A 25,799-nucleotide genomic window follows, 5' to 3' on the forward strand; every position below is an offset into this window, starting at 1 on the left:
TGGAGAGGGCCAAATGTGAACTGCGTTGACAGTACTGGATACACTCCACTGCACCATGCTGCTTTGAATGGTCATAAGTGAGTCCTCTTACAATGCCTTTGGTCACAGGGGATACTATGTGCTTTCTCTCTTAATTCCTTCACCAGTCTAATGCCGTTTCCACTGAAAACATGTCGATGGTGCAGCACTACACCATCTTCAGGTCACGAAGTGAAGGACATGAGTGCAGTGAAGCTGTAGAGGCTTTGGCTGCCGCACGGTACCATCACACATCCCTCAAAATGTGGTGAAACACTGATGTTTTCAACCACCCTTTTACTTATAAGCAGTTTGGATGAGGAATAACAGCATATTAAAGGTGGTTTCTCCAGTAACAGTCCTCTGCAGTCTGTCTGATGTCCAATGTGTTGCTGTGCCTGCACCACTGAAAATCTGCTTTCGTGCTTACTACATTTTTAAGTAACTCCAGTCTTCAGTGTGGTAAAACTTGTATTGTTCTTTGCTGCGTAAGATACCGAGGCATTGAATAGAGTTAAAGTCTTTATTCATCTTCATTGTGCTGGTGCAATTCACTTTTCACCAGTGGCTTGTGGATGACGCAGATCTTTCCTGAGCTCATCTCAGCACTCCCTTTCTTTATTTGTTCTTTCCCCCTTGGGCAGCATTTAGTAGAAACACTTTACAATCACGTTTCAAGGGGGATCTCTGAAATGCTCTTGTTGAGGTTAACTCTTTGTGAAATACTGCAAGAATGTAAGCGGTGAAACAAGGCCTGAATATCTTAGGGACTCAAGTTTCCTTCTCTTGCAGGGACGTTGTGGAAGTTCTGCTGAGGAACGACGCGCTGACCAACGTAGCAGACTGCAAAGGCTGCTACCCTCTGCACCTGGCCGCGTGGAAGGGCGATGCAGACATCGTGAAGCTCCTCATCCACCAAGGACCTTCCCATACCAAAGTGAATGAGCAGGTCTGCCTGGTTTCTCTAATATATCCTTGAATAGCTTCTGTCAGATGGAGAGAGACAACTTCAGCTGGCTCTGACCCTTCCCAAACTAGTAGTAGTTGTTATAAATGGGACAAAAAGGGCAGTGCCTAAAGCAGAACCTCCAGTTCTGGGCTAGTGGTCGAATGAGTAAGGTATATGTGTTTAAATAGCTATGAGAACCACTCGGCACCTAGGAAGTGGTCTGCTTTCATACTGGGCTTCTAAAACTAACCCCTTTCAGTGGCTGGGTAGCTGAGAAGGTTTCTAGTTCTCTCAAAGGACACATTGGCTCCCTCCTTGGGAACTAATCAAAGCAGCTTTGTTTAGTCCGTGGCCATGCTCTCTTAGCTACTCTCCTGGCTTGTCTCTAGCACTTGCTCCAGTTAACTGATTTGTCAGTTGTAAGATAATTTTAACCCTGCTGCCCCCAGGTAAATCCCTAGCTTAATCTTAAAGAATTATTTTCTCAACCAGGCAAGAAAAAAAATTTGTTGGATTACTTCCCTTTGTCACACTGGTAGTTTTTGGTGCAGGATGCAGAGGGATTGATTTGTAGGAGACACCTATTCTGTACAGCAGCCACTGGGTCCACTTTGGAGGCTGGTGCCTGTGTAACTTCCCTGTGGAAGTCAGCAGGTGTCTTACAATTCCAAGGAACTTCTGAAACGTTACTGCTGGAAGACCCAAGTACTTCTTATGTTGAATTTTGGATAAGGGCACTGGTTTACTGAGTGAGGGCAGGTGTTGCTGAACCTCTAATGGCTGAGTGAGCTTGGGCAGACATGCAGTTACAGATCCAAATCAGAGGCTAAAGCTACAGCAGCCCTCGGCTGCCCTGTCCTTAAGGCAGGAATATCTGTTGTCCCTGTGAATCTACTCCTAAACCACTCGGGTTTACAGGACAGTAGGTTTGTCTGCCTTGGTACCACGAGGCTAAAAGCGTGGAATTGCTCAGAAGTTAATTCACAAGTAGGTCAGATGCTCCTGCTTTAGCAGAATCTGTCAAAGTCAGGATGAGCTGCTGGGAACTGTGAGTTTCTGCTGTGTAGTTTTGATCTGTGGCATATACTTTTCTGAGTAAACTCCCTTTGGAGTCAGGTTTAGGAGCCCTAATCCTGCTTCCAGCCATATTGTGGGAACTGAAGTGCCACGCTAGGTTTTCTGTGCCTAAGATGGCTAACTTGGTGCATCAGGCTGCTCCAAGGCTAAATGGTTGCTTCTAAAGCATCATGAAATCCAACCCAAACCATTCTATGATTCTATGAAATGAAAAGTGTAGTGGTAGTGCTATTCACTGCCTCGCCTCAGTTGAGCAGAAATCACTACAAGTGTGTGTTTTCATGACTCTGGCAGGTTTTGGGGCTGTGGTTAATTGTGTCTTCAGGCACAACTGCAGGCACTCACTGTGTTCAGATCTGAAAATTACAGTTAGCTCTTCACAATCAACCTGATAAGAATTACCTGAGGGTCCTGAGCGTATAAACTCTTCGCTGAGTAGGACAGGTACAGGGGAAACCTTTGCTGAAGATTTAAAGCTTAGTGTAATCCTTCCAGGTAAGGTTTCGTCCATGTCTGTTCAGCAAGGGCCCTTGTACCTGAGAAAAGCCAGCCGAAGAGCCTGTGCTGCCTCTGCTCGCAGTCTTGTAAACGAAACGCAGAGTGGTTTGAGTTCCAGGAACCGGCAGCTAAAACGGTGTCTGCTGTTAATAGCTTTGACTGGAACAAGATGCTGTGTTCTGTCATTTCCACCCCCTGGAAGTCACCCGTTGCTTTGTTGCTATTTCTCACCCATTTCATTATCACATTTTTTTTCTTTTTCCTCTTCCTTTTTGTAGAATGCTCTTGAGATCAAAGAACTCAAAAAGTACGGCCCCTTTGACCCATATATCAATGCCAAGGTGTGTACTTTGCTGTCAGCATTTCACTGCGTCACTGCTCCAACCCGCACTCGCGTGCTTCCAGGTGCCATGGCATCCAGCTGCAGTAACACCCCAGCAGCGTGCAGCGGCCTGGGGGAGAGTAAAACGGGACCCTGTGTTGACTGTGGGTTTCTTTCTTCAAAGCAGTTGTAGAAACGTAATTTAAGGGAAGCTTTTCCTTAATTTTCCCGGGGCTCCTTCATTGCTTAGCCTTGTAGGACTCACGGTGATGGTCAGTTTGCTTGATTTGGCTGGATGACTTCCAAAAGGTAAAGTTATTTCCATTAAAATGCTTTAGGTTTTGTTTCGTGTGCTAATATTGCTGGGAAATGCAATGAGAAGGTGTGTTTTTCTCTCTGCTTAAACATGGATGCGTTTCCTCTGTGGGCTGTTTGGAGTGAATTTTCATGCCTTTTCTCCTACCAAATGCCTAATGCTGTATTTTGTCGTTTGAAGGGACAGTTAATTCTGGCGGTGGCGGTGGGGAGGAGGGCAGGCAGTAACGTTCACGCCTCCCTCCCGAGTCCTTCATGTCCTGCTTATCGCATCAGTTTCTTTTTTTTGGTGTGAAGTCTGTTGTGCCGTCTGACCCTTCAGCCCTGGTCTTCTGTTCCTGTTTTCTTGCCTGTTTTGCTCCTCTCTTGCTTTTAGTTGTTCTTGAGCTGCAGAAAGGCGGGACGTCAGCACTTAGGATGCCCTGCGGCCGAGCAGTTGAGGAAGCCGTGAGGAGGTCACCCAGTGCATGGGGGTGATTTCTCAGACACTCACCGTGTTTCATTTTTACTTCCAGCAAAGCTGCCGGCCGGTGATGGGCACAGCAGCCTGCTGATCTATCATGACATACTTCTGCTCTAAGCCACCACGCCAAGTTGCTTCCAGCCAATTATTTTGGATCCAGCCATCCGTGGCGGATTTCTGTCTCTCAGAGTTTAGTTAAAACTTTCACTCTGATCTGCAGTACCTCTAAAAACATACATTCAAAATTCCTGAGCTTGCTACCCGCTCGCAATCGTGTTTGGTTTTGCAGGCTTCTATTTCAGGGAATACTCTGGTGCATACCTCTTGGAGCACAAATATGTTTACATGAAGCTCGTCCCTATCAGTGATTTTTAGAAAAAATCCGGATGGGAATTTTACAGCAACAAACGTCTCCTGGGGAAACAGTCGAGCAGTTCAGCTGCCTGGAAGGAGCTTCCTAAACTGTTGTCAATAACCGAGTGAAGTCTTGTACACTCCAGCGTTAAAATGTTGAATGAAGAAGGAACAGAAAGATGGAACTGGGCTTGTTTGCATGTGGATTTTTAAGTATTCAGTTTTTGACAAGATGGCTGAAGTGCTCTCAGACAAGGCCTTTGCTCCACTCTGGGGAGATCCCATATGGAATACAATGGAACTGGGCTTGTTTGCGTGTGAATTTTTAAGTATTCAGTTTTTGACGAGACAGCTGAAGTGCTCTCAAACAAGGCCTTTGCTCCGCTCTGGGGAGATCCCATATGGAATACTGCGTCCAGCTGTGGAGCCCTCAACATCAGAAGGATATAGACTGGTTGGAGCAAGTCCGGAGGAGGCCACGGAGGTGCTCCGAGGGCTGGAGCCCCTCTGCCATGGGGACAGGCTGGGAGAGTTGGGGGGTTCAGCCTGGAGAAGGGAAGGCTCCGGGGAGACCTTAGACCCCCTTCCAGTGCCTGGGGGGCTGCAAGGAAGCTGGGGGGGACTTTTTCCAAGGGCAGGGAGTGACAGGACAAGAAACAGAAAGAGGGAGACTGAGATGGGACATCAGGAAGGAATTCTTCCTGCAGAGGGTGGGGAGCACTGGGACAGGTTGCCCAGAGAAGCTGTGGATGCCCCATCCCTGGAAGTGTCCAAGGCCAGGCTGGATGAGGCTTGGAGCAACCTGGTCTAGTGGAAGGTGTCCCTGCCCATGGCAGGGGGGTTGGAACTAGATGGTCTTTAAGGTCCCTTCCCACCCAAACCATTCCATGAGGCTATGAAGTGCTGTTAAATCTTTGCCTTGGTTTTGAGGAGAGAGGGATGATTAATACATCACCTATTAGGTTCATCACAAGTTTCTGGCCAGCTTTCCACCAGTTTCTGAGCAAGTTTGATGAAGAACCATGTGGAACCGTACGAATCACACAATCCTTGATGTTTTCGCAGTAGTCTGGCGGCAGGTGGGAGAACCAGAACAAGTCCAACTGCAAAGTGTGAGAGTCCTTGCTTGGTGCTTCCAGCTTCTCAGCTCCCATGCGGGATGGGCTGTCCTATAGACGTGATCCAAGTGAGATGTTTCATCTTTCCAGACATTTTGGGATATGTAAAAGAGAGGGAAAGCATTTATATATGGCTGGACTACAATTTAGTATCCTGTCGAGGAAGAGATAAGGAAGCCAGAAGCTTCTTGCTCTTCTAAAAATTTAAAAAGCTAAAAAATAAAGTTAACAGCTTCTTTTTATGCCCCCTTTTCAACATCTTTTCGTTAGGAGCCCCTGCAATATGTCGATCACAGGCCTGAAGGACTTCTGAAAGCAAACGGTAGAAGCCAAGCTGAGAGATGGAGCAGCAGCTTTGCCTCGCTGACTTGCTTGTGGGCACTGAACTTGTGTGAAGGAACCAACCAGCCCGGCACAGCCGCAGTAGAAAAAGCTGTCGCGCAGCTCGGGTTTGTGCTCCGCACAAACTACCTTTGTCTTTTTTAACTGGGAGCAAATGAGTTGTGCAGATGGAGTTTCAAGTGCTGTAAATCCAAGTGGGATGCTGAGGACAGTGGAAGCCTACTGCCTGGTGCCTGCAAATGAACCTGAGCAGCGGACCCACATGCGGAGCTCCTGAACGCTTGCTGGACACATGGGGATTGGGTTTTTTTGTGTATTTTCTGAAATGGGTTTGGCCTTGTTGGGCAGCTGTGGGAAGGAAGGAGCTCTGCTGGGCCTGACTCCGCTGCTGGCAGTGCCGTGCGGGGCACCGACGGAAATCGTCTGCCGCCCAAGACGGGACCACTGACCCGACAGCCCCCGCCGGCATCTCTGGCCTGCTGTGTGCCTAGGGTTGTGATGTGCCTTGGTTGACACCTCCTGACAAGTCTGGGCTTTGCTTAGTGGGTGTATTTTAGTTGATTTTGGCCTGCCTTTCACTGAAACAGCAGCTTTGCGTGCCCGTGGGAGGGCCCTGTGCTGTCGGATCGGCTGTGTCGCCGGAGCGGTTATCAGCGGGTTTGGCACGGGGTGAGCCTGCATCAGACGCACACACCGACAGAAACCCTGCAGAGGACTCTCAGAAATAGGTTGGATGGGACTGAAGGGTCATGTCACCTCTTTCCCCAGCCCGGAGGCAGGATCAGGTCTACTTCAACCATTCCTGGCCTGTGTCTGTCGAGCACCCTCTCAGAAGCCTGGGAGAGGCAACTCTGCCCTCTCCTTTGGCAGTTTATTCGACCGTTCAAATCCCCACAGGTTAGAAAGTGAGAAAACTTTCCCTTATTCACACTAAACCTCCCTTTCTTCAACCAGACCCCTCTTGGGATGTGTCAGGACCAGGAGTGCAGACAGAGACCCTTTAAAGAGCTGTAGATGCTCCAGCTTAGTGTGTGACGAGGAGCGTGAGGGTTATGGTGGGTGGTATCCGGTTTCCAGGCCTCGAAGCGTTTGCTGGAGCCCCTGTGGAAGCAGAGACGTTTCGGCCTGCGTTCCCGTTCTGTGGTCTGTCGGCGGGCATAGGATGAGCCCAGCTGCGAACTGGGGGGGTGCTACTAGGATTCCTGCAAGAATGCAGCCCCTGGGCCCTGTCGAGTGCTCTGTTTTTCTGAGAAGTTTTGAAATCTGAACCCGTATGCCTTCTGGCTGCTGGAAAGGAATTTTCTTTTTTCCATCTCCAATAAATATGTCGGAGCGCTCGGGCTCATTGTTCAGGCTCTGCTCGGGTTTGTGCTTGGAGAGGCGGTGCAGGGAAGGGAGGCAAACTCCCTTGCCTGGAACAGCATTTTTAGCTGCTCAAAACTCCCAAAATTGAGGCCATAAAGACTTGTGCAACAGCGGGAGTTTCCAGCACACAGCCCGAGATGGGGAAGGACTTGATGTAAGGATTCCAGGGAGTTAACCACCTGCTGATCTCTGCTGCAGCAGGAAAAGTCTGGGGATTTCGCCCTGAGCTGCTTAAGGAAAATGAGACTAAATTGCAGCGAAGATGGGGGAAATCTCCAACAATTATGTTATTAAAGGATGTTGGGTTCCCGTGGCGGAGCCATCAGGCAGGTGTTTGGAGTTGCTGCGTGCTCTAAAGCACCCCTGAGGGCTACGGCCTGTGTGCCAGGGAGGGATGAGAGAGGGGACAGCCCCAGCAGTGGCAGTCCCCAGGGCCAGCGTGGCACGGGAGGTGCGTACCCCCGTGGCTCCGGGGTTATCTACTCTGCAGAACCGGGCAGCGAGCCTCCCTGGGCAGGCGGGGGGCCGCAGCCGGGCTGCGTCACGGGCTCCCGGAGACCGGGGTTCCCTTCCCTATCAAATACGCGATGTACCGACCTTTTAAACACCTCGAGACCGGCAGCCTGAGTGGATTGATAGGTGTAATCTCTGTAAACCTCTGTTCTCTCCCATTCTCACTCCGTATGTGTATTTTCTGTGCAGACTTCTGTTCTACAGTAACTTCTGTCCACTTGTATGTGCTTTCCTTCACCATGGCTGCCTCTGCCACTCCAAGTATAGAGCCTGTTGTTTGAACTTCGGTGCTAACAGTGATGTCGTGCCTTCCTTACCTTCTCAAATAGCTCACTTCTGCATGTGCCTGTTGCTGCTTCTTGCCTCCTTGGCCCTTGCTTTTACACAAGTTGCAGCTTCAACGCCTCTGCAGAGCTCCTCGCTGCCCTTCCGCTTTTCACGTGGCCGAAAACCCATGCAAACGGCAGATGAGAACAAATGGGGGTTTGCATGCACGGCTCCTGTAATCCCCGGGATGACTGAACACGTTAACAGGATTAAAGTACTTGTACAGCAGAGCAAGTTCTGCAGCGGGGTTGTGAAACAGTGCAAAATACTGACTGCTCCTGCAAGCTGGTGTCCCAAAAAACCCGCTTGCGCGCTCCAAGCGAAAAGGAAGGTGTTTTGATAAAACTCAGTTTCTAAAGTAGTGCTTCTCACTCCAAGAGAAGTACGTTCTCAGGGGTTTTTAATAGGAACTGTTCTTAAAATGACAAATCCAACCACGATTCTTTCAGCTAAAGTTGAAGTGTGTAGCAGTTCTTAAGGGGGGGTTGGCCAAATTGTTAGATCAGCATTTGTTTCTGCAGTCCTTTAACAGAAATCCTCCATTTCTAGTAGTAAAACTGGAAACTTGAGCTGAATTTCATTTGAGTAAAGGCTCTCTTAAACCTGGCAGTGTTCCTGTTTTGCACCTGCAGGTGAAATGTGTTAGGTTGCCTGTCTGTCACCGCTTTGCACTGCTGATTTTTTTTTAACCTGACAGAAGCTGCATGCGTTAATTGGATCTGGCTTTCACTCTTGTCGCTTGGGCATCTTTCCTCAGCTGACCCGAGACCCTGACTACAAGGGCCTGTTAGTGGATTGATCTAATTGCGCTGCTTTCTAATTCATGAACTGCATGTAACTCCATGCACCCTCTCTCTGAACCGGCCAGCTTGCCAGCTTGGGAATTGCAAAGGTGGAATGACTGTTATAATCAGGATAAGTAGGATATGAAACAATTGAAGTTTAAATCTAAACTGGTGACGATTAAGCTGCAGCAGAGAGAACTCATGCTGCGCTTGGCCTGTCGTGTATCGCAGCCTTTTATTTTTGTGGTTCCCCAAAGTGTTGGGATGCTGCCAACAAGTAGCAGGCTGCTGTCCCCAAGTGCTTGCAGGATTCATGGGAATCCAGATAGAGCTTGATAGTCCCTTAAACTTCAGCGTGGTCCCTCGATTTTTGACCTCAGTGCTTTGAAAGCAGGCTATTCCATACCTAACTCCTATTTCCCGTAGAGCAGATTTCCCATATCTGAGAATATCTTACTGGTTTGGATGTTTTGGAAGCTTTTACTGGGTGGGCTGGTTGACGAGCTCCTGAGGGGATATCTGTGCCTGGTAAATGGCTACTGAGATGGTGAAAACATCCCTCCGGGCTCTGTTTCAAACTGGGCTCTCGCTTCCCAACTGCTTTTTTGTCTTGTTTTTGCATTTAAACTTCAATGGTTTGAGCGAGGCACGGAGCAGCTCTGCTCTCCCCCCGTTCTGACGCGCTGGCGTTGGTGACACCCCCCTCCATCCCCCCCCAGAACAACGACAACGAGACGGCGCTGCACTGTGCCGCGCAGTACGGCCACACAGAGGTGGTGAAGGTCCTTCTGGAGGAGCTGACCGACCCCACCATGCGCAATAACAAGTTCGAGACTCCCCTGGACCTGGCCGCGCTCTACGGGAGGCTGGAAGTCGTGAAGATGCTCTTGAACGCTCACCCCAACCTTTTGAGCTGCAACACGAAGAAACACACGCCCCTGCACTTGGCAGCTAGGAACGGTCACAAAACTGTAGTCCATGTCCTCCTGGATGCCGGCATGGACAGCAACTATCAGGTACCTCGTGTGTCGGTGTGTGAAGGGGTGGGCTGACTGGGGGGCGGAGAACCCCTGTAGTCGCGATACCGAGAGCTGCACCCAACCCTCCTCCCAGAGGGATCGTTTATGGAAGATGAGCGATAGCTTTGTTTTCCTCTGGGCTGTTTGTTCAGCTCTTGGTTGCTCGGAGAAGCTGCTCAGAGGGATTCTGGTGCTGTGCATGCTTCATGCCTGCTTGTTAGTTGGACTAAGAGCCCCAGATACAGCGAGGGAGGGGGAAAAAAGCCCTTTTGCCTAAGCTGTTCTGCCCTGCAGCACTGAGCTCTTGATAGCGCTGGAGACAAAGTGTGTCTCTTCCTATCAAGCCACATGTGAATATGCTGTTTTCACAGCAGTAGCTTGTATGTGGTGGTCTTGTCTTGCCTGTTCAGGACATGACCTCTTGCTAAGCTGTAGAAAGTCCTTTCTTGGTCTCCAACCTGGGCCCGCATGTGTTTCTGAAGAGCTCACCCCCATTTTCCATTCCAGTTTCTCAGCACTGTAATCATATTGATAGTCTGTCCTCAGTTGTAGATATCATTGCCCACACTTCGTATGCGGTGCCGTGTATTTATTGCTTCTGTAACCTTCTAAAACAGGCCTCCATCGCCATTCCCCACTGTCCAGCTTCATGCTATTTTTCCATTTAATTTGCAGACTGAAAAAGGCAGTGCTTTGCACGAAGCTGCTTTGTTTGGCAAGACAGATGTGGTACAAATATTGCTGGCTGCAGGTGAGAGAATGATCCCCTTTCGAAGCAATAATGTGGTGATCCCTTCACCCTGAACTTGGGGAAATCCCTGTGTAGCATGTCTCTCCAACCGGCTGTCCGAGGTCCCTGGAGAGGGTTCTAGGAGAAGTTATCTCGGTGTCTGGCTTTAGGTCTGTCTCTCCAGAGCATTTTTTTAGTTGTCCCCAGCGATGATCACTAATGTGAGATCTGACTTGATAGAAGACGTGAATTGGCACGTAGTTAGAAAACATTCTTGCTTTTGCCTTCTTTACCCCTGCTGCCACAGGTATTGATGTGAACATAAAGGATAACAGAGGCCTGACAGCTCTGGATATTGTGAGGGAGCTCCCTTCTCAGAAAAGCCAACACATTGCAGCTCTTATCGAAGGTGGGTGACGTAGCTCTCTGTGTGTGGGCAGGAGGGAGAATCTGGGGTGCTAATTGTGCCACTGCACTTACAGGGTTTTGTTCTCTAGTCCTGGAAAGTGCTAGAAGCAAAGCAGCTTCAGGTCAGGTTCTTCAAGGGGAATCTTACAGGTGTTGGAAGGGTTGATGCTTAAACGTCTGGGTGAACTGTCCTCAGACCGAGTGTTTGCAGGGGTGCTGCCAGGAGGGGGATTTAGGGGGATTAGCTCCTCTGCTGGAGTGCAGCATGACTTTTACAGTTTAAATGGGCTTAATTGAGCTTTGTTTAACTCACTTCAGAAGTTAATTAAAATTAAGGCTAGCCTAAATCTGCTTGCAAAATGCAAAGTAACAGCTTTAGAAATGGGTTTGGATTAACCATCCTTTATATGTCTGTGTAGGCAAATAGTTGTCCACGGATCTTACATCCTCTTCCCCACTCCATTGTGAAGCCTGGGCTTGGGTTTTGCAGATGAGATTTACAGAAAAGGCCTTGATTACTCGTAGTTTATAAAGGAGCTTGGCCCATTGTGTCTAAGTTAGGGAACAAAATGTGGTGTCTTAGCTAAATTCATACCTTGTAATTATGCTGTCTCAATTTCCTCTCAGCTGTGGGGAGAAAGATCAGCAGCGTATGCAACTGGTGTGCATTATTCATGCTTAGCATCTGAGAGCTTTACAGGTTCACAGCACTTTGCAGACTTTAGTTAAGCGTTGCCTGTGAGGCTGGTAGGTGTTATCTCTAGTCCGAAGTGGAAGACAAGGATGGGCTTTAAAGCCGAAGTTCCTGCAGGTAAATGCCATTACTTGGCTGCTGTAAGCGAGCAGCCTGCGTGAGATGTTGCTGTCTGAGATCGTTCACCTAAGCTTAGCGTTTCTGGCTGCTCCTGTGCTTAGGGGACCAGAGCTAGAATCGATTTCTCCATCTTAAGACTCCAGAAGACCAGACTACGTCTCTTAAGTGATGTAGCTTGTGTCCAAAGCATGAAGCAGTCTGTTCCGTGATGTTGTGTCCGTACAGGAGCGTTGCAGCTTTCTGATTAAAGACTCTGTGGAAGTTCAAAGAACCACCCTTAACCTTGTGCATGTGATTAAAGAGGCCGCCTGCTTCTGTTCTGGGAGCTGAGCTGCAAGTTCTAATAATGCACTCTGGTTATTTTTTGGAGACATCCTAAGCTGACAGTTGGCCTTCCATCCCCAAGGGAGGAAGTACCATATGCTGAAGTGGGCATAAAACTCGATTGCCATAACCTGACCCTGTCCCCCCACCTCCCTGCAGATTACACAGTTGGGAAGAAAAGTGCCAAAGCTGCAGAGAAGACTGTTCAAGCGCCGCTTGTTCCAGCCACCGATCCTGTGTGCCGGCTATCCCAGGGTAGGCTTCCGTGCGACACGGCCGTCACTAGCGCTCTTCTTCCTGCAAGTGCCGCCCGCCCGAGGGCAGAAACCCCGATGGACTTGTCTCTCTTCCCCTCACAGGTGATGTGGAGAAAGCTGTTACGGAGCTGATCATCGATTTTGATGTCAATCCGGAAGAGGAGAGCCCGTACGAAGCTTTATACAACGCGACGTCCTGCCACTCCCTGGACAGCCTGGCCAGTGGGAGATCCTCAGATCGAGAGTCTGTGAATAAGGAGGTGGAGTCAGCCGGTCTGAAGGCAGCAGGAGTCAGGCCTGTACGTAGCTATGTGTGTGTCCTCTGCTGCCTTAAAAGGAGAGGTGACTTACCTCTGCTTTCACGATTTTGCAGCAGGCTGCCAATCCTCCAGCTTGGGGAAATCTTTAAACCACCCCTGACACCGGTTAGAGCAGGCAGGTACCTCTCCTTTTGCACTGGCCTGTTCAGACAACCTCCACGTGTTGCCCACGAGTAGCCACTTCTGCACGCGTGATTTCCCGCTAGCATTGCGTCCTGTTTTCTGGCCGTTGGATGCTGGTGCCTGTGAGTTTTGGGTTGTCAGGACATTGCAGTGAGCTGAAGGGCAAACGCCTTGTCTAGAGCACCTTATCTTTTCCCAAGGGCAAGGAGTGACAGGACAAGGGGTTTAAACTGAAAGAGAAAGATTGATTAGGGTTAGGGACATCAGGAAGGAATTCTTCCTGGAGAAGGTGGGGAAGCACTGGGACAGGTTGCCCAGAGAAGCTGTGGATTTCCCATCCCTGGAAGTATCCAAGGCCAGGCTGGATGAGGCTTGGAGCAACCTGGTCTAGTGGAAGGTGTCCCTGCCCATGGCAGGGGGGTTGGAACTAGATGATCTTTAAGGTCCCTTCCCACCCAAACCAGTCTGGGATTCTGTGAAGAAAGCTTTGGAAACTTGCCTGTGGAGCATTTTTCTCACCTCTCTTGCTCTCTGCTTTGGCCAAGAGAAGGCTCACAAGAAATGAAGAATATCCTGTTGGGAACTAGGCAGCAGAAACGTTTTGTTGTGTATTCCTTGCAGAGATCTGTAGAGGGTACTCAAGGCTTTACAACGCAATGCAAAGCTCCCGGGGCTGTCTCCAAAGCAGTCTCCCTCACCCTCTGTTAGTTGCATCTGCTGCCCCCTGAGCGATCGGTGGCAGAGGGGAGGCCGGCCTTGCAGCAAGCTGCGTCCCCTTCAGGGTGCAGCAACCTGGTCTAGTGGAGGGTGCCCCTGCCCATGGCAGGGGGGTTGGAACTAGATGATCTTTAAGGTCCCTTCCCACCCAAACCAGTCTGGGATTCTGTGAAGAAAGCTTTGGAAACTTGCCTGTGGAGCATTTTTCTCACCTCTCTTGCTCTCTGCTTTGGCCAAGAGAAGGCTCACAAGAAATGAAGAATATCCTGTTGGGAACTAGGCAGCAGAAACGTTTTGTTGTGTATTCCTTGCAGAGATCTGTAGAGGGTACTCAAGGCTTTACAACGCAATGCAAAGCTCCCGGGGCTGTCTCCAAAGCAGTCTCCCTCACCCTCTGTTAGTTGCATCTGCTGCCCCCTGAGCGATCGGTGGCAGAGGGGAGGCCGGCCTTGCAGCAAGCTGCGTCCCCTTCAGGGTGTGGTGTCTGCTTGGTTTTACGAAGCCTGCCCCATGGATGTGTTTTTGGAAGAAAGGCAGAGCAGCACTGAACAATTTACCTGCTGGTGGTACTGTAACCATGCTTCCCCCGTCTCTGCAAAGAGCTGCATCCTCTTTCCTGTTCTGTTAGCAAATGGAGTAGAAGTGAGACAGAGGCTTTCAAAGACTGACGTTTCAGCCAGACCTTTCGGGTACGCAGGACAAGGAGCACTGTTACGCTTAAATCTCGGTGGCGTACACCCATCGACGTACTGCCCTGTGGTGACAGTGTCTGTTGTGAAATCAGCTCAGCTCTGTCACAGATAAGGGCAGATGAGGCTGAACTGCAGTGAAAAGGGAGAAGAAAGACGCCTGTGCTCCAGGAGCTTGGAGGAGTCTCTCCCAAAGCCCGCTGGAGTTTTTGGAATGAATGGTTCACCTCTGCTCTCTTAAGAGCTGTTGCAGGGCAGGAGGTGACCTGAGCTGTGTTCTCTCATGGAGAGAGGCACGGGCAACCGAGGGATATTTGAGGAATGCGATGCAGCGTTCTTTCTTGATCTGTAGGGTTTTTCATTATAAAAGGTGCCTCTGGAATCACTCAGGTTGTTGTTTCCTTAAGGCACGAGTAGTGAGTTTTCCCTTTCTACCCATTTGCACGAGTCCACGCCTGACCTTCGCTGTGTAACGCGGTGCCGTTGAGGGTACCGGGCTGGGTCGGAATGAACTGGCTGAAGTAACGAAGCAATAAACCTGTGTACACAGCACCTTCCACCCGAACGGCTTTTTTTCTCCTGCAAGAGTAGTTGGTGCTCCCGTGGGTCTGAGCTGCCCTCCTGCAGCGTTCCTGCTGCCGAGCAGGGGTGGGTGGTCGCTGTTCCCCGTGGCAGTCCATCCGCAGGACTGTGCCCAAATCCTGCCGGCGAGGAGGAGGAGGGAAGGCAGCAACCACCGCTCTGTGCTGTTAGGGCTGAACTTCTGCTCCACCCAGACTGGTTTGAGGAGGGCCTTAGCCTGCTGCATGCTCGGCAGCATGGGCGCAGCGTGGGTGGAGGCGGAAGGGGACGTGCTTTAACACAATGCACTTGACAGTGGTCTTCTAAACCGCAGAGAGAACGTCCCCCCCCGCCTGCCAAGCCTCCACCTGATGAAGAGGAGGATCAGCACGTGGAGAAGATAGGCCATGGTGCTCCCTGTGAGGTACGTGGGGCTTGATCGGGCGTCTCTTTTACGCGTGGGGTTTAAAGAACAGTTTTACTATAACTGGCTCCTCCCAGATGGTTGTTGCCTCCCTTGCAAGTTAGGTTGTGAATGTGAAGTTTTCTTTGCTGCTGTCACTTGCCATGGGAACTTCCTTTGTGCGGTTCTTCCAGGGCACCTCCATGTTGACCTTCAGCCTTACTTTCCTATTCTTGGCTGGGAATTCCCTTAGGAAGAGATTTTTCTGAATCACGTTGCCATGTGGACTGTTGCCCGCTTGTAACGATCCCACCAAATGCATCTTCGCTTGAGCCCGAAACCCAGAGGAATGTCGCTTCCTGCTTCCTCTGAGCTTCCAGCTGGGGAGGAGATGCGTGGGCTCCTGGGTCCTGCTGATGTGAACAGGGATCAGGGCCTTGAATTCAGCCGAGAATCAGGCCCAGCATATGTTAAAGCTGTCTTCTGCAGAGGTCAGTGCGCCTGAGCTGCGTTTTGATTCAACTAAAGCTCTTTTATTGTTACTCCTGGGCTTCCTACTGCTCATTTTTGTTCACCTACCTGTGAGCCTCAGGTGTGAGGGCTCTCCGGGAGACCTCCGTATGGAGGGGTGTGAAACCACAGATGTGCCTTTCCGACTTGTGCTGACACCCAGGAAAAGCTTCAAAGTGAACCCAAATCTTGTGGATTCCCTTGTTTTTCCAAATGCAGTAGGTTGTATGTAAAACGAGTGGAGTGGGAGCTGCCTCGAGCTGTCGGAACCGACTGCCATTCACCAGATGCTTTGCTGGGGGCGTTGATCTGCTGGAGCTCCTGCAAGGCACAGATGTCATCCCTGGAACAGGCCTTGGAAGGGGCTGCCCAGGGAGGTGGTGGAGTCGCCATCCCTGGGGAGGTTTGGGGCGAGTTGATGTGGTGCTCAGGGACATGGTTTAGGGTGGGCTTGGCCGTGCTGGGATCACAGTTGGACTCAGTGATCTTAAAGGTCTTTTCCAACCAAAACAGTTCTGTGATTCTGTGTTTTCTGAGCTATGTCAAATCTATATGAGAGATGAGGAAATATTATTTGCCTTAATAGAACTGACTTGACTTTATAGAGGGAGTAAAGCTCCAAACAGTGCATAAACAGTAAAACTGAGGTGTGAAATTGCAGGCTGATCTCTCCACTGCTGTTAAAATGGCCTTGCAGCGTGAGCTAGCCGGTCCCGTGGCCGGCTCTGCGCCGAGGAGAGCTGGGTAGCAGGTCACGGCCTAATTGGAAAGCAGAACTCGTGTGTGACTATAGACACGAGGGAGGGAAACGTGCCTGGGCTGCTCCTGCTGAGTTATCTTGCCGTATTTAATTACAGAACACCTGCAGCGTTGTCCTGCCATTAGCGGCTGGGGAAACGTGATCCGTTAAACGTGATCCGTTAGAGGGAATCTTGCAGGCAAACAGACCTGGGGAGATCTGGATTTGCAACCAGTTTCATTGCTGTAGCTCACAGCGTGTGTCGCTGCCTGGAAACGGCCTTCGAGGGGTACTGATAAGGCGGGTTGGGGCCTGATTCTTTCTTAGCTTGCTGCTTCTGCTTTTCCGGCTCTTGCCCGTTGTCTGTCATCCTGGCAGATGTCCTCTCCGGGTTGGGCTTATATATGCACTGGGGGAATGCTGTAAACGCCTCGTCGCAGCATCCTCATCTGCCTTCCATCCTCCAGACCTGCTCTCGCAGAGCCAGGACAGTCACTGAATATCCTGGGGTTGGGCCAGACGCCGGTTGCAAGCGCAGTCGTTTCATCCTGTTGCCAGGCTGGGGCTCTCGGTCAAAGCAGTCGAGCATAAACAAGGAACTTTTAATGTTCATCATGGAAAAACATTAGTACAAAAAGGCGAACGAGCTGATTGTTTGGAGATGCTCCAGTGCCGCCTTGCACTATCTGCAGAAACCTTCTGGATGTGTAGCTGAATAACAGTCTATGTCATCAAATTCATCTCCACTTTCATTCGTTTACTACGCGTCTCCGAAAGGGAAGCGCAGACAAAAGAGACGGCGCCGCGATTGTTCCAGCAGTTTGGTCTGTGGTTCTGCTGGGGGAGGAGAGAAAAAACCGGGATGAGTTTCCCTTTAAAAAGTCTTTCCAAAGTCCACTGCTGTGGCTCAAGAACACTTCGAAGAGCACGCTGGTGATTCACAGCATCTTGTTGGGGGGGTTGTTACCAGTGAGTAGTTGATGCACGCTGCCCAGTGCATCTGAGCATGTGAAAGGTGAGTTGGGAGACAGCTTCGTTCGGCTGTGTCGCTCCTCGACGCAGGGCCTCGAGCAGGATTTAAAGCTTGGAAGGACAAGAGATGGAGGCTGTGCGGTGTAACCAGGCCTGTACGTGCATACAGAAAAGTTTACAGAGCAAGAGCCAGGAGCCGTGTGCGGCTCGGGAGCTCCTGCCTTCGGATGCCTTCAGTGCAGGGAAAGGACAGCACAGCCGTCACCCGCCGGAGCCTTGGGAGTGCGCCCGCACCTGGCATGCGCTCCACGCCACGACTGCTAGGACAGGCCGCTCCCGCCCAGTATTTTTCCAAGATCTCTGGCCAGAGCCTGTTACCTGCTGTTAGGGTCTGATGTTTTTGTGCCACCATCTGGTCAGAAGGGTGTTTTTTTTTTTTTTCTCCTTAATTTGCTCATTATGAGCTCCTTCACCTGCCAAGGAGCCGCTCTGCTGCACAGCTCCTGCTGGGGGCAGGTAGAATAAATACTTTCTGTGCCGGACACGGCCCATTTCCTCCCATTGAGAAAGTTGATTTAAAAGCCAGCAGGGCTTAGGCACAAACAGTACACGGATGCAGGGCTCCTCTCTGTGCGGCGGCCTCCTGTGTCTTGCCAAGACTCCCTGAGCTTCCAGGGGTCCTGGCTAGATCGCTGTCGGGTACGTACCTCTTTGCCCTTGGAGCAACTCCGATGCTTTCACGTTGGGGAAGAAGTTGGAGGTGGTGCTTAGCCTGCTGTCTCGACAGTGGCAATTCCTGGAGTCTGGGGGCAGTCGAAGACCTTCCTTGCGGGGGAATGGTTTGTTCAGACCTGTTCTGGGCAGCAGGTAGGGATCGCTGGCTTGGGTTTGACCCCCGCCCCCACGGCTCCTGCGGCAGGGTAGCATCAGCCTGCCGGGGTCTGGCCAGGAGATGGTGCTGAAAGGCAGCTGGCCATGCGGGCAGGGTGCCTTGAGGACCAGTTTAGCCCCATCAGCCCTGGGTGCCAAGGATGTCAAACGCTTGGGTCCTTGGCGCTGAGCAGACCAACACGTGTGAGGCTGCAGCGACTCGTTGGGATCCTGCATCACGACCGCATCCCGGCACAGGGATGGGCTTTCCAGGGCAGCTTGCTGGAGCGTCTGCCAGCATCACAAACGAGCTCTAATCAGAGGCTGTTGGGGATTGAAATGAGCACAGCCGCTGCTGCGCATCGCAGGGTTAACCCGAGTTTAACCCCCGTGTATACAGTGTTGCCTGAGGGCTCCTTGGTCCTAAATACGCTGGGCATCCTGAGGTTAGAAATGCTAGATTTGGGACTTCTGAGAAGGTGGCAGGGATATGGGCTTTTTTTTTTTTTTTTAGCTGTGTGCTAATAGGGCTGGCAACTTAATAGTGAATGACGATGCAAATTCCACTAGCAACAGTAAATCTGAGTTGGGATGAACAGGAATAACGGTCTCAGCTCTTTTCCCGCTCCGGGCTGTCTGCAGCCCTGGCGCAAGTGGATCAGTTGGTCGGTGCTAGAAAGCTGTCAGCAACCTTCCATACAAGAGAGTAAAGGGGGTTTGGGTGGGTTGTTTTGAGGGAGGCGGGGAAAAAGGGCTATTACATTTTGGATCACACGCCACGGTGAAGGTGTTGCCTCTGCCAATTCCTTGCTTAAACCATGGCATAAAGAGGCCTTGTGCTGTGTCGCCGGGATAAACAGCATTGCTTTGTGGAGCACTGCATTATGCTCTTTCTCATTAGGCCTCTGGTACACGAGGAAAGAGCAGGGGAAGTGGAGCTGAGGAAGAGGAACACCCCTACGAGCTGCTGCTTACGGCAGAAACTAAGAAACCAGTTGCGGTGGATAGGAAAACAAAAGGTGAGTGACCATCCAACAAGCTGTTTAGATGCTTTTAGGGAAAATATAGAGGGCAGAGGGTAACTGGAACAATGAAACTCTTTGGGTGGGGTGGCGGGTCTGGATCGTGATTGTTTTGTTTCCTGGTAATCTTCACTTTTATAAAGGAGAGATCTAAACGTTCCTGTGCAAACAGTACCGGCGGGAAGGGCAGCTCCGCTATTCTGACAGCCAGGAGGTTGCAGGGACCTACTCTGCCTTAAGGAATAAGCAGATGTTGTGCATGGCCACGTAGGTGCCGAGGGGTGGGAGGCCGTGCCGCGTTGTTACGGGTGAGATGAGCCAGCGCAAGCGTTAGGATGAGCCGTATTCTCCGTCCAGCTGAACTTGAAGACCTGCTGGCGTTGCATGTTTGTATCAGCAGATGATTGGCCCTGCTGTCCTGGTCTTAAAATCAACATCCCGCTGTGTATTAAAGCTAATTTGAGATGTAAACTAACAGAGGAGGAAAACAAACATGTGAAGAGCAAGCCCTTTGCTAGAACTGCCTGGAAATCCACTCTACAGCCAGGTTAAGTATGGAACTAGTCTCTCTTCTCCCAGAGGGACTTTTGTGCTTTGCAAAATGATCTGGGAACACCTTGTCTCTTGTGTTTGGCTGTTGCTGGGCTTTTTGGCTTTCCTTCAACACCACCAGCAACAGATTTATTTAGAGGAAAAAAACATCTCTTGCTTTATTCAAAAGTCCTGACTGAGAATTTGGAAGGATTTAGTTTGGACTCTAAACCTGGAAACCATCTCGCTTTGAGGATGAACAGAGGATAACGAAGGCTCGATGTGATGCCTCGTTGACTGCCCTGTAAGACCCACAGCTTTTTTTTTTTTCCCCTCCTTGCAGCATGACAGCTTTCATTCCTTGAGTCCTGCCGCCCTCCTAGCTTGTACAGGGTGGCACAAGAGGTCATTGTTTTCCCACCAGCATTTGCCAAAGCCACTTGCTGCCGGAGGCAAAGTTGGGATGCTTTTCAGGTTGGTGCTTTGCGGTCTCAGCCAGGAATAGTCCTTGGGCTCCAGCCATTGAACCAGAAGCTTTCAGGCTGCCTTTTCAGCGTGCAGCTCTTGCTGGTTATTCAAGTGTGAGCTATTCCTGACTGCTTTTGCTCCTTTCTCTGGCTGGCGTGTCTCGGTTTGATTAGTAGGAGTGAAGGTGTGTCGTGATTACGTGTCAGATTTGAAGAAAAGCTCTAAGTAATGCGTCTGCTTGTTCTCGATGCAAATCTCTGCCCCTGAACCCCTGAAGAAGTGCCGCAGGCTGTCTGAGCCCCATTCCGTGGAGAGGTTACAGGAAGCCTCTTTAGCCTTTTAAGGATCCAGAGTCTCGTCTTTAGCACGCGGCTAGAAAGGTAATAGCTGTGCCTTCGGGGTTTGCGGTCTGTGGAAAGTGTTCCTGTCTTTGTAACAAACCCACGGCTCTTTCCACTGCTGGAGTGGGAGAAATCCAAGGATGCAGTCGAGTTTTCTCATCTTCCAGGACTTGTACCCTCTTTAAATGCAATTGGCACTGTGAGTAACGCAGCGGAGTCTTCAGTCTGGAGGTGAAGAGCTGCTCCAAGGGTGACGGGGCGCAGCCCATGTGTTCCTCCCCTCTCGCATTCTGAAGCTGGCCAGGGCCGTCTGCTCTTCGTGCCAGACCTGGAGAAAGGGCCGTGATTGTTCATCCCCCTTCTCCGGAGGGTACCAGCTGTTTTCGCAAATATCTCAGCGTGATCCTAGTGGCACCCGTGGGGCAGTGCTCCCCGGACTGCCGGAGCAGCTGAGCTGTGCCAGTGCCCCATGTCATCTTTCACCTGCTCCTGTCCTCCCCGGGACCTTGGGCTTCTCAGCCCCAGTGGGAAATGAGGCTCTGACTGTTCTCTCTCGTGTTCAGCCCCGAGTGTTCTTCTGGTTCGTGGTGTCCGTCTCCGCTTTTCCGTAGCGTTACAGGTTGTTTCTTTCTGCACACGAGTTCCCTAACTGGGAGGGTGGATCAGCTTTGAAATCCGCTTCATTACACTGGGAACAAAAGCAAATATTTCCGGCTTTCGCAGTAGTTGGGGTCAGGTGCCGGAAGGGCACGCCGAAGCAGATGTAGCGGAGGATGGAACGCGAGGTGTGTGCTCGTGGAGGGGAGAAGACGTGTTTAGGGAGTGAGCAGAGTGGTTTTGGCAGAAGGTTAAACGCGGGCTGAGTGTGGGACTGAAGCCTTGATTGGGGTGTGAGAGAATTTTCCCACCTCTGGATCAGAAGGGTCCTGGAGCATCAAAGGCAGCAGCTCAATCCCGAGACAAGGCACAGCCTGAAGCACGGCTTTGAATTGCTTCTTGGCCCTCGATCTGAGAGGCTGGGCTTCTAGATGTTACCCGATGAGTTCTGGAGGAGCCTTTGGCCAGAGGAGGAGGAGGACTCCGATTCTTGCGGGCGGTTGAGAAGGGCATTTCGGGGCAGCTGAAAGGCTGAATTTCAGGCCCGCTGTCTTTAACGGGGCCTTTCATACGGGGTAGCTGCCTTTGTTCCTCTCGCTGCAAGTTGTCTCGTATCCAGTGAGTAGATGAATGTGGTATTATCCGCCCGGCTTCGGTTGCCTTTTGTGTATGTTACAGCAGTTCGCTGTCACATGCCGGAGCACTAGGAAAAGTTGGCCTAATGTTTTGGGCAGAGGATCAGAAGTGGTTTGAGCCAAGTGCTTTCCCATCCCCTTCGGTAAGGAAACGACGTGCAATCGCATGCGTGAAGTTGGGGCATTCAGACCTTCTAAATAGGCCAGGGGTGGCAAACTGACCGGGAGGAGGCTGTGAACTCCCGCTGCGCTCCGAGAGATCTGATGGAGGATGGATACGGAATATACTGCTGAGTTCTGATGTCTGTCTGGCTTCTCAGGAGACACACAAGGGCTGTCAGCCGTAACCAGCTGCAGGTAGGACTGACTTGGTTCCTTCTGGTGGTTTTAAAAACTGGTATTTGTTGAGGTTGTGTTGTGCTGCTTCCGTAGGAAGCCCAGTGAAAATCCCGACTTCTGCTCCTGTTCCTGCTAGTGGTTTTCTTCATGGTTGTACCAGCTCGACGAGGTGGGTGGCTGTGCTCCAAACCGGGTATCTGACCCGGTGACAGGAGGCAGAACATGCTGCCGAGAGATTGGAATGATCCATGTTTTCAGAGAGGCAGCGTATGGCTGCGGGATCAGTGGGATGGGTGTCACTACGGGGGATCTGTGGGGACACGTGGGTGCTGCAAAGAAGGGCTGGGAGGGGCAGAAACCTCGGTTTGCCGTGAGATGAGTGGCCATGTAGAAGCGCAGCCTGGGGGCCCTCCCTCGGCTGTGTGGTGGCTGGAGGACAGACCCTTTTCCCACGTCCCCCGTCCAAGCCTGCGTTCCTGCTGTCGTGCGTTTAGCAGCTTCTGCGCTCGCGTTAGCGATCCCTAAGCAACTCGGACGGTGTTTTATTGCCCTTTCTCCAAAGGGGAGTAGGGCAGGGAGTATGAGTGAGCACAATTCAGGTAGGTTTTGGAGGATAAACTGCCCAAAATGACTGAGCTTGATGGGACTAATCCGGGAGCGTACTCTGCACCCTGGGTTGCACGTGCAGCACCTCGCTGTGCAAATGAGCCTCTGTTTCAGCTGTACTGCAGCTGAGGGTTATTTTTGCACCTCTAAAGGCCAGCTTCCCCCTCTTCTCTGGCCTCCTATGCCACAGGAGATAGATTTGCATGCTCCCCACCTGACAAATTCCGGCGTGGTGGCACGGGGAATCTTTTCTCTACGAAAGCTAGAGGCTAGCGTAGGCCGTCGCCAGTTTTAAGGCTGGGGAGCTTGAGCAAAGAGCAGCTGCAATAACAGCTTCATTCTCCTAATCCAGGGGCATGAAACAAATCCTGCTGATGATATACAGGGAAAGAAATTCAGTCGAGGCAGGGCGGTTGCAGCTTAGTGTGAGGAGTTTAGGGAAGTGATTCGTATCTGGAGTCATCAGGCTGCTGGCAGGGAAGCTCTTAATTGAATCCTCCCTGGGAAGCAGACAGCCTGTACCCAGAAAGGGGTTCCTGTTCCCATTAGGTGTTGGAAGTTCCTCCTGTCAGGGAAACCTGCAGCAGGCATTGGCAGAAGAAGTCGGGAGCAGTCTGGGGTCTGTGCTTGGGTGTGAAAGGAGTTGGAGAGAAGCCCCTGTGCTAAGGTCTGCTGCCTTTCCGAGTTAAAAGGTGTAACTGGAGAAGGATGCTTTCACATCCCTTGAGGGGCCAGAAATGGATAGGACGGGGAGGTGTCTCTGCTTTTCTAGCACCTAAATATTATCTTCCTCTTCTCCAAATTCACTGCACCCTTGAGAAATGCGTACTGGTACTGGTCATCTTTTTGCCGTGAGAGAAGTGATCAGCACGTCGGCTGAATGGTGTCAGTAACCTCTCCCAGAAGGGGGCACCTTGCCCAGATGGCCATGCTTGTCCTGGCCTCTCCGCATGCCATCCTGAGGGATCTGTCAAAACCCCAGGATGCCCTGGGGAACCTCAGTGTTCCTGCCACGTGCACCTCATGGTAAGGAGTGAGTTTGCCCTGCGTTGTGGTTCTGCCCCCAGCTTTCAGCACAGGCCTGTTACCTGCTCTGAAAAGTCTCCTGCAAGATGTTCCTTGTCTGAGCAAGTCCCATTGTCCCTGTTCCATCCCTTCCTTCCCTGGCAGCTGCCTTGTAGTTTGAAGTCCTCCTCCGTTGGCATGAGGCTGCAGGGGCGGCGGATTCCCGTTCAACAGGAGCCCTTTTGTGAGTCTCTGGAGCTGGATTTGGAGCGCGTTGTTCTGGCTGGACCCGAGCGTTCCAGCACGTGGCATAAACTTTCACCAGCCGCCTCTCTGCCCTCAGCAGAAATGTCAGGAAAGGTTAAGCCAGAGCATGGAAGAAATTATTTCCGAGGAAGGAAGGAGGTTAACAAGAAAGGCTGTTGATTTTGCAAAAGCTTTTCCCTCCCCATCAGGTTAAAGTGACAGCCCTGTCGGTGCCGTGTCCCTCGTGCCCGGTCGGTACGAATGCAGCGTGGCTGATCCCTTCTGAGGTTTCTCTCCAGCGTTACAGCTGCGTAACTTCACTCAAAGTACCTCGACAGTCTGTTCCGGAGACCTTCTGATGGGGTGCTGCTCTTGGCACCCTCCAGCCAGCACCGGGGGTGATGCTGGTGACACCACCAGCCCCCAGGGAATGTGCCCTCCCCCTCCTTGGCAACCTCAGCTGCAGAACTTGAGGCTTACGTGCCCCTGCAAGATAATCAACCACTACTTCATTGTCCTGGAATCTTTAACTCATAGGATCCAGAATGAAATAATCCCTCGCATGGCTTGATCCCGGCGAGGTCTGCCGGCGCGCTGCCCCGGCAGTTAACCTCCGCTCGGGCTTTTGCTGTTCCTGACTCAGCTGCCAGCCCAGCAAGCCCCTTTTAGCCTTTCTGTGGAGTAAACAAATGCCTGCGAGAGGGAGTAGCTACGTTCACCACACGCAGGGCCACGAGGCCCCAGGGTCTGGAGCGGCTTGCAAAGACAAATGACTAATTCGGTCCTTTCCTGCCTCGTTTCTGGAGGACAGACGACAAAACCCGATGGGTGTTTGTCTTTGTAAATGGCCTGGTCAAGCTTAGTGCTGGAAAGGATGCCGGGGGGAAGGACTTGATCTCAAGTTGTTGCTAATAGGCTGCTTTTACTTAAAATACACCAACGAATTTTACTTACCTTTGCCTCACTGGAGTGAGGATTCCTTTGCCTTGGCTTCCCAGAGCTGCTCTCTTGCAAAGTAAGGAATTTCCTCTTCCCATCTAAACATCCTCCTTGCGTTTCAGAGCCGTGTTGTGGGGGTGCTTTGCTCTATTGTTCCTTTGCAGCACATTTTTTTTGGTGCTCTGACTGAAGAATGGCTCTTCAGCACTAAGTGAAAGTGGTTAAAATTGGGGGGCAATTACGGGCAGGTATAGGAATCCTTGGAACAGACAAGTTACGCTTCTCGGCTTTACAGAGTTTGGTTTTGTAGTCAAACGCTCGTGTGTAACGGGACCAAGGTGAGTACACGTATGTCTGTGCACACGCTTGGCGACTGGGAGCAGTTATTCATGATTTATGCGGGGCCTGGTACCTGATAGCAAAGGTGGTGGTGCAGGAGTAGCTGAGGAACCGTGTCACGTTTCCAGGCAGCCGGCACTCGCCGCAGCTGGCTGCATCAGCACGTCAGACCATCCCGCCCTTCGTCCGCAAGAGAGACTTTTTTGATCAAGTTTTTTATTGCATAAACTGTTTATTTCTCTCCCCTGAGGAGAGGTTAAACTCGGAAACCACGAGGGAGGAGAAGTGGTTGGTTGTTTTGGTTTTGTTTTTTTTTTTTGAGGGGGGGCGGAATGGATTTTTGGAACTCGCAGGTTGATTACAGTCCAGAAGTTTTCCCACCCTGCAGCTCGTGCCAAGAGCAGGGAGCGCTGCTCTAAATAACACTTTGGCCTTTATGGAAATGTATCAGATGTTCCAGGAGCCTCCGTCTCTGCTTCTCCTACCTCACTTGCTCTCTCTGCAGGATATAGTTAGCACTTCTCGTCGCCTTATATAGCAAGGCCTGATAGTTAGTGTTAACAGGAATAAAACAACAAGGAGAGCTGCCAGATTGCATAAATCAGGCCAGTGTTTGGAATTTCATAAATGCCATGACTTTGGGTACAAGTTGAGCGCGCGGAACAATACCGAACTGTTCTCTCTTTATCTCTCCCTCCCTCGCTGAGGGAGGGCAGGGAGAGAGCTGGAATTTTGCTGCTTCTTCCATGTTTTTAATTTCCCCCCCCTCCCGCCCTGTTTTCATCCCCTTGAAGACCACAGGAGGAGCAGTGGCAGCCCCAGCCCGGAC

The 25,799-nt window shown here is 51.1% G+C and overlaps 1 protein-coding gene across 1 annotated transcript in view; it reads left to right on the forward strand.

The window, feature by feature from the left end:
• The window catches only part of ANKS1A (ankyrin repeat and sterile alpha motif domain containing 1A), a gene marked incomplete at its 3' end in the record, with an annotated part of 26,371 nt that continues 572 nt past the window's right edge, over positions 1 to 25,799 (forward strand). Inside the window, exons 1-10 of the mRNA XM_010155479.1 lie at positions 1 to 77; positions 811 to 967; positions 9,166 to 9,462; positions 10,141 to 10,216; positions 10,503 to 10,604; positions 11,901 to 11,996; positions 12,101 to 12,297; positions 14,743 to 14,832; positions 18,804 to 18,921; positions 25,765 to 25,793. Coding sequence (XP_010153781.1) covers positions 9,259 to 9,462; positions 10,141 to 10,216; positions 10,503 to 10,604; positions 11,901 to 11,996; positions 12,101 to 12,297; positions 14,743 to 14,832; positions 18,804 to 18,921; positions 25,765 to 25,793 — 912 coding nt within the window. The remainder of the gene's footprint in view (positions 78 to 810; positions 968 to 9,165; positions 9,463 to 10,140; positions 10,217 to 10,502; positions 10,605 to 11,900; positions 11,997 to 12,100; positions 12,298 to 14,742; positions 14,833 to 18,803; positions 18,922 to 25,764; positions 25,794 to 25,799) is intronic.

This window comes from Eurypyga helias, unplaced genomic scaffold (assembly GCF_000690775.1).
Source record: "Eurypyga helias isolate BGI_N326 unplaced genomic scaffold, ASM69077v1 scaffold23407, whole genome shotgun sequence".
NCBI classification, from domain to species: Eukaryota; Metazoa; Chordata; class Aves; order Eurypygiformes; family Eurypygidae; genus Eurypyga; species Eurypyga helias.